The 12,111-nt window shown below is 52.8% G+C and overlaps 1 protein-coding gene across 1 annotated transcript in view; it reads left to right on the top strand.

The window, feature by feature from the left end:
* Adam12 (ADAM metallopeptidase domain 12) overlaps positions 1 to 12,111 on the top strand; it is a 312,364-nt gene that overhangs the window by 273,834 nt on the left and 26,419 nt on the right. The window contains exons 15-21 of the mRNA XM_077105443.1: positions 1,261 to 1,369; positions 1,477 to 1,675; positions 3,793 to 3,870; positions 6,221 to 6,329; positions 9,208 to 9,343; positions 9,901 to 10,009; positions 11,907 to 12,080. Of these exons, the coding sequence (XP_076961558.1) occupies positions 1,261 to 1,369; positions 1,477 to 1,675; positions 3,793 to 3,870; positions 6,221 to 6,329; positions 9,208 to 9,343; positions 9,901 to 10,009; positions 11,907 to 12,080 (914 nt within the window). The remainder of the gene's footprint in view (positions 1 to 1,260; positions 1,370 to 1,476; positions 1,676 to 3,792; positions 3,871 to 6,220; positions 6,330 to 9,207; positions 9,344 to 9,900; positions 10,010 to 11,906; positions 12,081 to 12,111) is intronic.

Below are 12,111 nucleotides of genomic sequence, written 5' to 3'. Positions count from 1 at the left end.
GGCTTCAATCCCCAGCACCTCCCACCCCACAAAAAGAGTTTGGGGAGGCCTCTCTAAAATGGCTTTTAAAATTTCAAGAATGGGAAAGTAAGAGGCGAGGACTGGAGAGCCCAGTGCCACGGTCCAGGACTGACTGGGCAGCTGCATACCCCTTCTGGGGCAAGGGCAGGTGGTGTTGAGCTCTTTTGTTTTGTGGGACAATTGTGTGTGGCAGCAGCCAAGGAGGAGGAAACGGGCAGACATTAAAGAACCACAGGTGTGATTAGGGAGGAGGCCTTGCCCATGGTCCAGTCAGAATCTAAACTCTGCTGTCACCTTGGAAGGCCAATGGAACATCCCGGAGTTGGGAGCAGAGAAGGGTAAGGGCCAGAGGTGGGCTCTGGGAAGTTGGCTTCCTGGCAGTTGGAAGTGATGCAAGGGGAGGTGCCCAAAGAGGAGGCCAGTGTGGGAGAGAAGATGTGCTGTCTTTTCCTGCGTCCCTTGAAGTTCTCAACACATGCCACTGTGCACAGGAGTCGAGAGCTCTCCAAAGTGTCGGCACTGCGGTCTCCAATTACATGCTATCTCCTTCCCTGGCTAAGAAGATGAGCTAAAAATGGCCACTTCCTGAGCTCTCCAGCTGCCATGACCCTCTCTGCGGGGCCCTGTCATGCTGTGCACAATGACTACCAGGGTTTATGACTCTGTGGCCTCCCAGAACATTCTCTGCCTTGCAAAGAATAGGCACTAATTGAGCCAGTGCTTGCTCCTATAGGAAGCTTTCTGGGACTGAAAGTATTGTACAAAATTGCTGCTTTGCTCATTTGTTCTCCTTCTCTCATCACTCCCCGCGTTAGTCATTGTGACTCTTTGGAGCCCGCCCCAGCTTGCATTTTCTCACCGGAATTGTGTGGGATGTTGCTAAAGAGTGCAGTCTTCCCCGTCTCTGCAGCCAGCCACCAACTCCCTCCTGCTCTGGATCCAATCTGGCTGCACAGCCAGGCCGCATCCCCTGGGAGGCTGCACGTGCCCTGGGCCCTGGACAGCAGGCCTCAAGAACAGACGCCATGAAACCTGGGCTTTGTTGGGAGCTGAGCCGAGTGGGTGCCCGCTGTTGACCTCCAGCCTTCCACCGGCCAGCTCCCAAGGAGTCAGCCAAGGTGCTGGGCACCATTCCTGTGAACACAGAACCCGTCTCCCCTTCACCCCAAGCCCCGGGCTGTTCCAAGAAACCCACAAACACTTGCTGGAGATGAAGGTGCTGTTGTGCTTCTATTCCAGGTGCTAAACCCGCCCCCGGGATCTGCTTTGAGAGGGTCAACTCTGCAGGTGATCCCTACGGCAACTGTGGCAAGGACTCCAAGAGCTCCTTTGCCAAATGCGACGTGAGGTAAGGAATCCGTGCATCCTGGTGAGGTCGTCGCTGTGCCTTCCCACGTGGCTTAGGGGTGGTTCCTAACTGCTCTTCTTTGGGGCTTTCTCTTCTTACTCTTCCAGAGATGCTAAATGTGGAAAGATCCAGTGTCAAGGAGGTGCCAGCCGACCAGTCATTGGTACCAATGCTGTTTCCATAGAAACAAATATCCCACTGCAGGAAGGAGGCCGGATTTTGTGCCGGGGGACCCACGTGTACTTGGGTGATGACATGCCAGACCCAGGGCTTGTGCTTGCGGGGACAAAGTGTGCAGATGGAAAAGTAAGACCCAAATTCTCACTTGCATCATGAATGTAAGTCTGGGACTGGGCCCATTGAAAGACGGCCCATTTAAGAACAGGGTGTGAAGTTGGCCTGTTTCCCTAAATCCGCTTCTCAGAATGTGGTCTCTGGAATCCCGTTCTTTGCACCTACAACAAAAAGTCAGTCAATCCAAGATCCCAACCTGACCATTGAGGTACAGATTTGGGGAAATCCAGCTTGTCTCTTTGACCCTTTAGTGTCAGTAAGTCATTTCTACACCCTGGATGTCATGAGGGTTTAGAGCCAAGAAATAATTCTGGAAAGAAATACGGTAGGGTAGTATATTGTTCTGGGAAATGTGGTTTGGTTTTTGGCACAGGATTCTGGGAGACTTTTCTCACCTGGACAGGATGGGAAGTCGGATGTATGTTCAGAGTCCTCATAGAAGACTAGGAGGGGGAGAGGGAGGCAGCTGAGAACCAGAGGGGGTCCTGGCAAACCACAGGGAAAGGTAACCAGAAGTATTTTAAGGTATAGAAATAGAATCAATTTTTTTTTTTTTAAGAGAGAGTGGGGGGGGAGAGAGAGAAAGAATTTTAATATTTACTTTTTAGTTATCGGCGGACACAACATCTTTGTTTGAATGTGGTGCTGAGGATCGAACCCGGGCCGCACGCATGCCAGGCGAGCGCGCTACCGCTTGAGCCACATCCCCAGCCCATAAACTCAATTTTTTAGTGGAAAAAAAAAATTGAGGTTTTCATGTTCTGGCCCACTGATTTTTTATTTTTATTTTCTTACCAAATTTTTCTCATCAGACTAAATGATAGGAAGTTAATCAGATGTTCTAGGGAAAAGATGAATCAACTCCCAAATGCTTTTTTTAGGCACATTTTCAGCACGATTTGGAATCCCTCACTAGTGTGGAGGTCGCAAGAAAGAAAGGACCGATGTGGACTGCTTCCCTTGAGAAGCTGGAAGGCAGGAATGGCCTGCAGCCTGGCCCCCCAGCCCGCCTTCCCGTGGCCACAGGCTGTTTCCTTGAGATAGGGTGGTACAGGAGACGAGCTGTGTGTCCTGCCTGCCTCCTTAGCCACGTTGGCCTTGACGTTACAGTGACACCAGAGTTTAAACCTGTCTAGCAGCCAGAGGTAGGAGTGCCAGGACACTAAAAGTCCAAGGACTCTGCTTACCTTGGGGGCATCGTTGGCCTTGCCTCTGGGATCAGGAGGCCAGCAGCATCTACCACTGCAATTCTGACCAGGAGTACCTGTGTCCTCTGCCACCTGGGACGATATTTTTATCACTGGAATGGGACAGTCTGCTTGGCCAGGGTCCACCCATCCCTCAGTCCTGCACGGGTCGGCCCTTGCTCTTAGGTGAGCTGTTGGGTCAAATAGGAATCTTCCCATAGGAAGGTTCTACCTAATTAAAAAGCTTCTGCATCCCTTCATCTTTGAAACCACCGTTCATCTTGTGAGGAGAAAGGACCTGATCCCTGGAGTCGGGAGCCGGTCACATACCTTAGATGACACTGTGTCTCTCAACCCGTCCAGTGTCATTTGGCGAATTCCTGCCTCTGCCATGCTTGATAAACACAGCGGAGCCTGGTTCCCTCTGCCAGACATTTCTGTCGATGGTTTGTGTCACAATGATGCTCTTTGTCAGTTGGAATTTTGAAAATGTTCCCCTGTTTAGACATCTCTCTTTGAAGACTCTTGGACCCTGGATTCTTGGAGTCTTCAGACCCCAGGGTCAGGACTAACCCGTCTCGCCCTCTCCTGTGTTGTTCAATGGAGAAAAAGTGCTCTAATATGTAGGTTTCATTGTCATCTCTAAACAAAAGTCATGAGAAAATCAGATACAGTTTCAGGATGCACTAAAGCCATTTTAAACCCCATAAAGCATAAGAGCATTCAGGAGTATTGAATTCAAGTCATTGAACTTGGTCTTGTCAAGAGCTGAGGTTGGACTTAGACCGCGGGAGCCTGTCCATGCGGCAAATGCACCAATTACTGCCCCCAGGTACCTGACAGGGGAGTCTTCTCCAAGCTTCCTCAGCCTTTTCTTTTAGTGTGTAGCCACATGGAGGGGAGCAGAAGTTCTGAGGTGCTTGCTGTGTTTTCTTCCTGCAGATCTGCCTCAACCGGCGGTGTCAGAACACCAGCGTCTTTGGTGTTCAGGACTGTGCAATGCGATGCCACGGCCGGGGGGTAAGTAGGCTGCCCTACCCTATCCGAGACCAACCCCCCAGCTAAGCAGGAAGTCACTCTTCGCAAAGACTCTTGCAACCCACAGCTTTTTAAAAATAGAGCAGCCAGCGTCTTCTCCATATTTTCTTCTAACGACGTTAATTTTCTTTGACCTTTACATCGCACAAGAAATGTCATCTTCATTTCACAGAGAAAATCAGATTGAGTGGTCATTATCTTTTAAATTAGCGTTCTGTGATTTTGAGAATTTTGTCATCTTCAAAGTCATTTTAAAGCTCACCTTGCGTGTGAAGTGCCTCACATTAGCATTTCAAACAGAGCTGTCCGTCTTGCCCCCATCATTCCAAATATGTGTCTGAACCAAACTTTTTCAGGAAGGGATTAAAGCCAAGGCGGTCCACCATCGTGACCATGTGCTCTGAAGCCCCTCATGACAGGTCCCTGACTCAACAGGCTGTGTTCTACTTCACAGAAGCTTTAAGGGAGAAGAGAACAGTCCAAAATGAGATTTATTTTTCCTGATGGGCTCAGTCATTTCCAGTGGAATCATATTAATCTTGATTGGCCATGCCAGTGGTTCATTTGGTTTCCTGAAACCTTTTCTACAGAGATCATGTTCTGACATCTATTTTTAAAATCTCCAGACACTTGCCAGTGATTCCGATGTGGCATGTGAGGATCTCCCTAAGCTCAGGCCAAGTCACAGCCATGATGGATCACACCTGCCGCACCTCTTGGGTTGGTGGCTGCAGCATTTAGCTGATGCACAGCCTAACTCGGGATCGCTGTGTCTTCCCTGGATAATAGATCTCTCTTGATGGGCCATAAGAGGCGAGCTAGTCCAGCCCCATCGGTTTACTGACAGATCTAGACGTACGTGGGGGGAATGATGTGTGCACAGTCACCTGACTGATCAGCAGCGAGCAGGGAGGACTGAAGCCTCCCTTTCTGATGTCCCTGGCACCTCATCCACACTCTGGAGAGGAAAGGCCCACATTTTCTGGACCAGTTGGCCATGACTTAGTGCCAAGGGCCTGGCTACAGTCCCTCCCTGATGAGACAGGCTCACTGCTAGCCCCACCAAGCAGGGTGTCAGGGCTGTGATTTCCCTGCCACAAGCTGCAAGATGGGAGGGGTCCGCATGCTGCCGCAGGGGACTTCAGGGCAGCACGTGAATCTCCGGGTGGTTCCTTAGCAGCTGCACCTTCCAGGAATAGTCAAGACAGCACAAGCCACGCCCTGGCTATTAATCCCGCTTCTAGCTTCATAGCTGTCTCCCAAACCATCACAGGCAATCTCGACCGCCAGGCTTCATATTTGAAGCAGTTGGGGGTGATTTCATCAAAAGAGTGACTACCTCTGTTGAATTCATCAAAGTCAGTTAAAGCAGAGGACCCTCCCGTGAGACACACACTCCAAACATTTTATTTTGCCTTAAAATCAATTGGTATGTGTTTGGATCCCATATTTTGATGCAGGGACTTCATGGTTTACTGATGGTTGCTCTTTCACCTCTGTGACTAAACCACGCAGCCGTTCAGCACCTGCAATGTACAGTCTGTTTCCTCAAGTGGAGGGAAACTTGGACACTCCACAGGCACCTGAGTGCTCAGTGCTTCTTGTCCCAGCTTCCCCGGCCACTCTGTATTGTCCCTTGCACTCCGAAGTTGTCAGATGCTTTTTAGTGACTGGCCTTTCTCCAGTGTTCCCAAATCACCCTAGAAACAAGGTCCTCTGGCCTTCAGGGTCACATTCCACTGGTTCATGCACCAGTTCACTAAGTTATATAACCAACAATGGTGAGTCCTACCAGAGTGAGAAGAGCCTTCATCAGGAAAAGGGGGCCCAGCTGCAGGGCTGCCTCAGGGCTCCAGCCTGAGGGGACCAGAGCACCTGGCCTCCCGAGCCTCCTGCCTGGAGGAGGAGGACCATGCCAGGAGGTTGTTGGGTCTCGGAGGCCCCAGCGGTCTGGTTCCAGGGCCCTGAGCAGGCCCCTCCTTACTCTGGAGGGTTTCTCATCACAGCCTGATAGTGACGGTGTCCCAAATTGAAGAAAGATGGGGAGAGCAAGAAGAGGCAGGGGAGAGGGAGCTGGGAAGGCTTCCTAACCCCATCATCCTCTGGATGGCAGATGATGGGCGGATGGTGCAGCACTCCCAGCCTCAGGGCTGGCCTCACCTGTGCTATTTGGGGCTGGATCTCACAGTGACATCTAGCGTCTAGCTGGGCGGGTGCCAGGGGGAGCCGGCCACAGTCCCCTTGTTTTTGTGTGGTGCTCAACTAGGGCTCAAGCATATAGCATGGCCCCCCGCTAGAGAGGGCACCCTAACGCTGTCCCCTGCCCCCAAAGGTGTGCAACAACAGGAAGAACTGCCACTGCGAGGCCCACTGGGCGCCTCCGTTCTGCGACAAGTTCGGCTTTGGAGGAAGCACTGACAGCGGCCCCATCCGGCAAGCAGGTCAGTGAGGTCCCTGTGTCCCAGGGGAAGTGACAGCCCACGGGCAGTCAGTGTGGGTACAGGAGTGGCTCTGCACAGCCTGGGCCTCTCCCAGTTCCCAGCGCACCTGCGTTCTCACCTGACCATCCAAGGCTCCTGGCTCCCTGCTCTGACGAGTGGCTGGGTTTGCAGGTTCCCTGGCCTGTGACACTTTGCTCAGCTAAGGCAGTGTCCACAGTGAACTGCCAAGTGGTCTGAGCTTCATCTGCAGATCTGAAGGCTCTGAGAGGGCCAGCCTCTGTGCACTGGGGCACAAGGTGTGAAGTTTATGCCTTTTAAACTCCTGACCAGAAAGAAGCCTTCTCCTAATGGAGGCAGCAGCAGGAACAGCAGCAGCTGTACACATACAGCAGGTGTGTCCAGGTGCCGGGCCAAGCCCTTCACACGCTGGATGTCACCTGCTCCTCGAACAACTCTGAAGCAGAGATTACTATTAGATCCAGGACCTGAGGCTCAGAGAGTTGAAGCAACTTGCCCCACGTCACCCAGCTAAGATTGAGATCCAAGTCTGTCTGTCCCCCTAGAGGCTCCTCAGGCAATTTCAAAATGGTGCTGTTTTCTCTGGGTTTTGGGGGCGAGTTAGGGACAAATCGGAAGGATGTCCCTTTTAAAATGAAAGAAGCTGGGAAAAAAGAGGCCAACCACCAGAAAGCATGCAGCTGAGGAGCCAGAGGTAGCATGGACAGAGCAGGCTGCCTGGCCCTCTGGACACGACCCTGCACCCCCCATGATGCTTAGACCGTGACCAATGCTACCAGAGGGGAGGTCACGTGTCCCCAAACCCTGCTGTGAATGGCAGCATTGAAACTGTGGCTTTGCCATCGTTTCCATGACAACAGACACAACAGGACTCCGCAGGGCCGGCAGAGCACACAGGCCCAGAGGGGAGGCCAGTGTCCCAGGCACATCTGCAGAAGCAGCAGAGGAAGGGCAAAGAGTGCCTCCCCTTCCCCTAAAGACTCGGCACTGCTCCTACAAGAGCTCCAGTCCACCTCGGGCCCTGGGCCCTGGGCCCTGGGCGAGTAGAGAAAGGACCAGAGGGTCTTGTCCCGATGGAGCCTCCATTGCAGTGGGAGTGAGCAGGGCCAAGCCTGGCATCCCCTTTCCTCAGTGACCTCTGGGCCTCGATGACAATCGGCCTCTTGTTGCAACTTAGTACCTTAGCAGGACAGCAAGCATTTTTTATTTAAAAAATAAAAAATAGCAAGGTTTATTTTGTAGTCCATCAAGGATGCTGCCACCCATACTGTCTTTGATCAAGTAAAACTGGTGGTGGTCAGAGGAGCTGGAGAAGGCAGTGCATCTCTGCACTCTCTGTCTCTGGGCGTGAACGTGCGTGACCAGTGTACTCAGGTCTTAGGGTTTCCAAAAAGTCCAACCCACGAGACTCCCACTCTCCCTTGCCCCTACTTAGAATGTAAAAGTGAGATCCCTGCAGAGCTGACCCCACCCCACCACCCCTCTGCTGTCATCTTGTAAAGGAAGGTGCACTTTTAGCACCTCACCTCAAACACGTTCCCAAGGGAGCAGGTCTGAGCAACTGTGTCCCCACTGCTCACTGGCCTGGGCTCAGTCACTGTTCAGCAAGTCCTGCCCCCTGCCAGCCACTCTGCAGGCCTTAGGGAGGGTTAGGCAGGTGCCACAAGGCAAGCCTAATGGGAAGGTGAGGGCATTATCAGAGGGGAGCAATCCCAGAGGCTCAGGAACAGGGGGGAGCCGTGTGTCTTTAGAGATCTGCAGGGGGCAGGAAGAACGGGCTGTGCAGAGGCCCAGAGTCTGGCTGGGGCAGGCAGGGGTGAGAGTGGCAGCAGTGAGGGAGAGGGGAGGCCAGCACGGCAGGGCACAGACGGGGGCATGGACTCGCAGCACTGCCAGGATGTCAGGCAGAGGGGGCTGCTGTGCTCAGACCCACAGCCAGCTGAGTGTGGAAGGCAGCAAGGCTGGTGACCGAAATCACCTTCCTGGTCATCACCAGCAGCCTGTTGTGCACCTACTATGTGAAGCACACCCAGATCTTTGCTGGCAGTAAACACACACAAATGAATCGTGATGCCTGCCCTCAAGGCATTCCCGGTCCAGGGAAAACTGGGAGTAAATCTCTAAGTCTGCACATTTTCGGTGTCTCCAGAAGGCTTCCGACTACAGCTGCCGTCAAAGACCAACCTGGGTTCAGTGCTCCCTCCCTTCCCGCCCTTGACCTACATACATAAGGTGATGTCTCCGTAGAGAAAATAAACAGCCCGCTCTCAGAGAAAGAGGGTCTCCAACAAAAAGCTGCATTTCTAAGTCCCTAATATGGCCAAATAAAACCCAGGGCGTTTCATTTAAGCTATGATTTTTCTTTTTCTCTTTTCACTAATTTGAGATGTTCAGAAATAAGAAGTCTCATTCTAAAAATAATACAAGAAAAGATAAAGCAGCCTGCAACACTGAGCCCTGGGAGAAGCAGCCTGGGAAGGCAGCTGGGTGACCAGGCCACAGCCATCACAGCCTGGGACTTCCGACTGCTGGGACTCGAGTGGCAGGTCCCATTACCTTCTGTGGTTCTACCCTTCTCTGTTCCACTGCCCTGCGTGGGAGGCCACGTGGCCCTGCCCTGTCCCACAGACCCCCCCACGTTCCTATTCAGCACGCATCACAAATGAACAACGGCTGCGTGGGTTGAACCTCAACCATGACCTTTGGAGTAAAGCTAATTTATCGGTCCGTCACTCAGGGATTGCTCACCTCCATTCCGTCTGTCCCTTCAAAGTCTGTTCTGCCGTAAATGTCACCATTTGATACCTCCCACATTTCACTCTGACTGTCGCCCTCTGGAGCCCAATGTGTTGTGTTTCAGATAACCGAGGCTTGACCATAGGGACTCTGGTGACCGTGCTGTGTCTTCTCGCTGCTGGGTTTGGGGTTTATCTCAAAAGGAGGACCTTGATACGACTGCTGTTTACGAACAAAAAAACCACCTTCGAGAAGCTGAGGTACTGGGCCTCGTACTGTGGCTATGGCTAGCAAGGTCCTCGGGGGCGAGGTGATGGTTGAAGGGACGCAGGGCCAGCCGCTTCTCCCGGGTGGTCCTTAGAAAAGAGAGGGCCAGGCTTTCTGCACAGGACGACCGGGAGCAGTGTCTGACCTCCTGGCTGCTCGCCGTGCGGCTGCGCAGGGAGCCGGTGCAGGGTGCGGGTGTTTCCTCCACCCTGGTGTTCGTAAGCTCTGCACCACCTGGGGACCCTGCAGGGGGGGGGCTTGGGGTCCCAGCACACTCAAAGCCATCATTGCTATGGCTCAGCTTCTTTCCAAACACCCCCCGGCTGCCCCATAGCTGTGTCTACGGGGAGCAAGAACTAATTTGACAGAAGGGTGGCTCTGGGGGAAAGAAGGTCAATATTTTTTTTTAAATCTGATAAAAGCACTAGATAATTCTTCCTTTGCAAGTTTGCCACAGTAAGTTGAAATAAGCGAGTGATATTCTGAGTGTCACTATAAACACCAAGGAGAAAAGAGATGGCTTTGGCTAGCAAGTCGGATTGCCTTGCAGGTGCGTGCGACCCTCCCGGCCACCCAGCCGCTCCCAGCCTGCCCAGGCTCACCGCGCCCACCTTGGGAAAGGCCCATCAAGCAGGCCACCGCACTCCAACACACCAAAGGTGAGTGTTGGACGAACACGGGGACTCACTGGGCTCATAGACATGCAGCTTGCAATACAAGATGGATTCGGGAGGGGATCCTAGCTGCTTCCGGAAACAGCCAGCACACTCGGGTCAATGGGGGCTGGCCGGCTGGGGGGCCTGGAAGGAGGCCCACAGAGCCTCTGTGGAAGCCCTCCTGGACCCTGCGGAGATGTGACGTGGTGTGTGGGGTACCATAAGTCCTGACCCCTCTAGTCACAGGCTGGCCCAAGCTGGCTCCTGTCACCGGGACCTACCTGCTGTTTCCAGAGGCCACCATCTGGGTTTGGGGGAGCTTCTATGGCTGCTGTGACTCCTGGAATATTCTGTGAGCCTCACTCAGCCCCAGCTGGGCCCCTTCTGCTCAAGCCCAGAGCTGGGGAAGCCAGTCTGCCCCCTTCCTTCAAAGAGAGAGATCCTGAGGCCAGAGCACCTCCTGGTCCCTCCTGTCGCTTCGTCTCCTGCTTCCCCGTGAATCATTACCCGAGTTCATTCTCACACTTGTTGTTTTTTCTACCAAGTGTTTTTTTTAATCTTTTTTTAGTTGTAGACAAACACAGTATTTTTATTTTATTTATTTATTTTTATGTGGTGCTGAGGATCGGTCCCAGTGCTTCACACATGTGAGGCAAGTGCTATACCTCTGAGCCACAACCCCAGCCCTCCCACCAGTGGTTCTGATGTATCTGTAAGAATTCTTGAATGTTGAACTCATCCAATGAAAGAATTCAAAATACAACAGGGACAAGACTGATGTCAAGAAATGAGAAATGATTGAAAAAAAAAAATCATCATCTCGTATTCAGCAGGCAATAAACTGTTTTATCTCGCTCTCCCTTGATCCAGAAAGTAGAGAGTGGGGTTTCATTGGGGTTCCTCATTCCTCGTTCATTTCAAACCTGGGGTCGTGAGCAAGAATGGCTTGCTCTAGGACACCCAAAAGCACAGCTCTGCTTCAAAGAGCCCCAAACTTGAAAGTGCCTATCAACAGGGAAAATGATGAACAAGCTGTGATATATTTACAGAGCAGAACTCTACTTGGTATTTAGAAGGACTCAACCACTGATGTCCACAATATTGTGGATGAGTCTCAATAATTCTGAGTGAAGGACCAAACAAAAGACCCCGTTTACATGCATATGTAACTCTGGGAAATGCAGGCTGTCTCACGGGGACGGAGCACAGCTCAGCAGTGGCCAGGGAGCAGGAGGTGGAGGTGGGGGAGGCGAGAATGACAAGGGTACCCCTGGGGTGACTGGTCCATTACTGTGCTGTCCTGAGGCTTCATGGGTGTACACTTGGGTCAGCAACTACCAAGTCTGCACGTCAACTGTGTGCCCAAGCGCATAGCACTGCCCTCAAGAAAGCCATTTCTTAAAAGAGAGAAGGGAGCCAGGAATTGGGAGGGAAGGGTGGGGCCTGCAGTACAAGGCACTGGGCCTGGTCGGGGAACCTGGGCCAAGGGTCCAGAGCAGCCCCTAACGCGGCTTCCTGGGGCCGGGCCTCCCTCCAGGCTGGTTTTCTGTTTCTTGGGTGCCTTGAGCCTCGTCAGGCCAGGCTGCCCCTCTTCTGCCTCCTTCTCTTCTCCCACAGAGGCAGGGTCCAGGGTCTCCCTCTCGCACTTGCCCAGGGGTCTGCCCTCATATAGTAATTAAAACAGTTTTTAAGAATCTGAATAAAACATCGATTCCTCCACTGCAGATGGGCACGGTGGGTGTGGACCGTCGGGATTTGAAGTAGGTCACTCAAGGCACTACTTCTCGGGGTGCCCTGGATCCCCACCTGCAGCTGCAGCAGAGGAGCTGGCTACGTCCCCTTCGGAATCACTGATATCCTTGAACCCTCTGCCTCATGGCTCTTTGCTCTGACTGGGCAGGACAGGAGATCGCCACAGGGGCAGAATGTGGACATCAGCAGACCCCTCAACACCCTGGCTGTCCCTCAGTCACAGTCACCGCGGCGAGTGCTTCCGCCCCTCCAGCAGGCCCCTCGGGCACCCAGTGGCCCCGCCAGACCCCTGCCGGCCAACCCGGTGCTCAGGCAGACCCAGGTAAGCGACACCGCTGATGTGGGGGATGCAG

This window comes from Callospermophilus lateralis, chromosome 15, assembly GCF_048772815.1.
Source record: "Callospermophilus lateralis isolate mCalLat2 chromosome 15, mCalLat2.hap1, whole genome shotgun sequence".
In the NCBI taxonomy this organism is placed as follows: domain Eukaryota; kingdom Metazoa; phylum Chordata; class Mammalia; order Rodentia; family Sciuridae; genus Callospermophilus; species Callospermophilus lateralis.
Note: the sequence above shows the minus strand (reverse complement) of the source record. Positions and strands in the feature narration are given on the sequence as shown.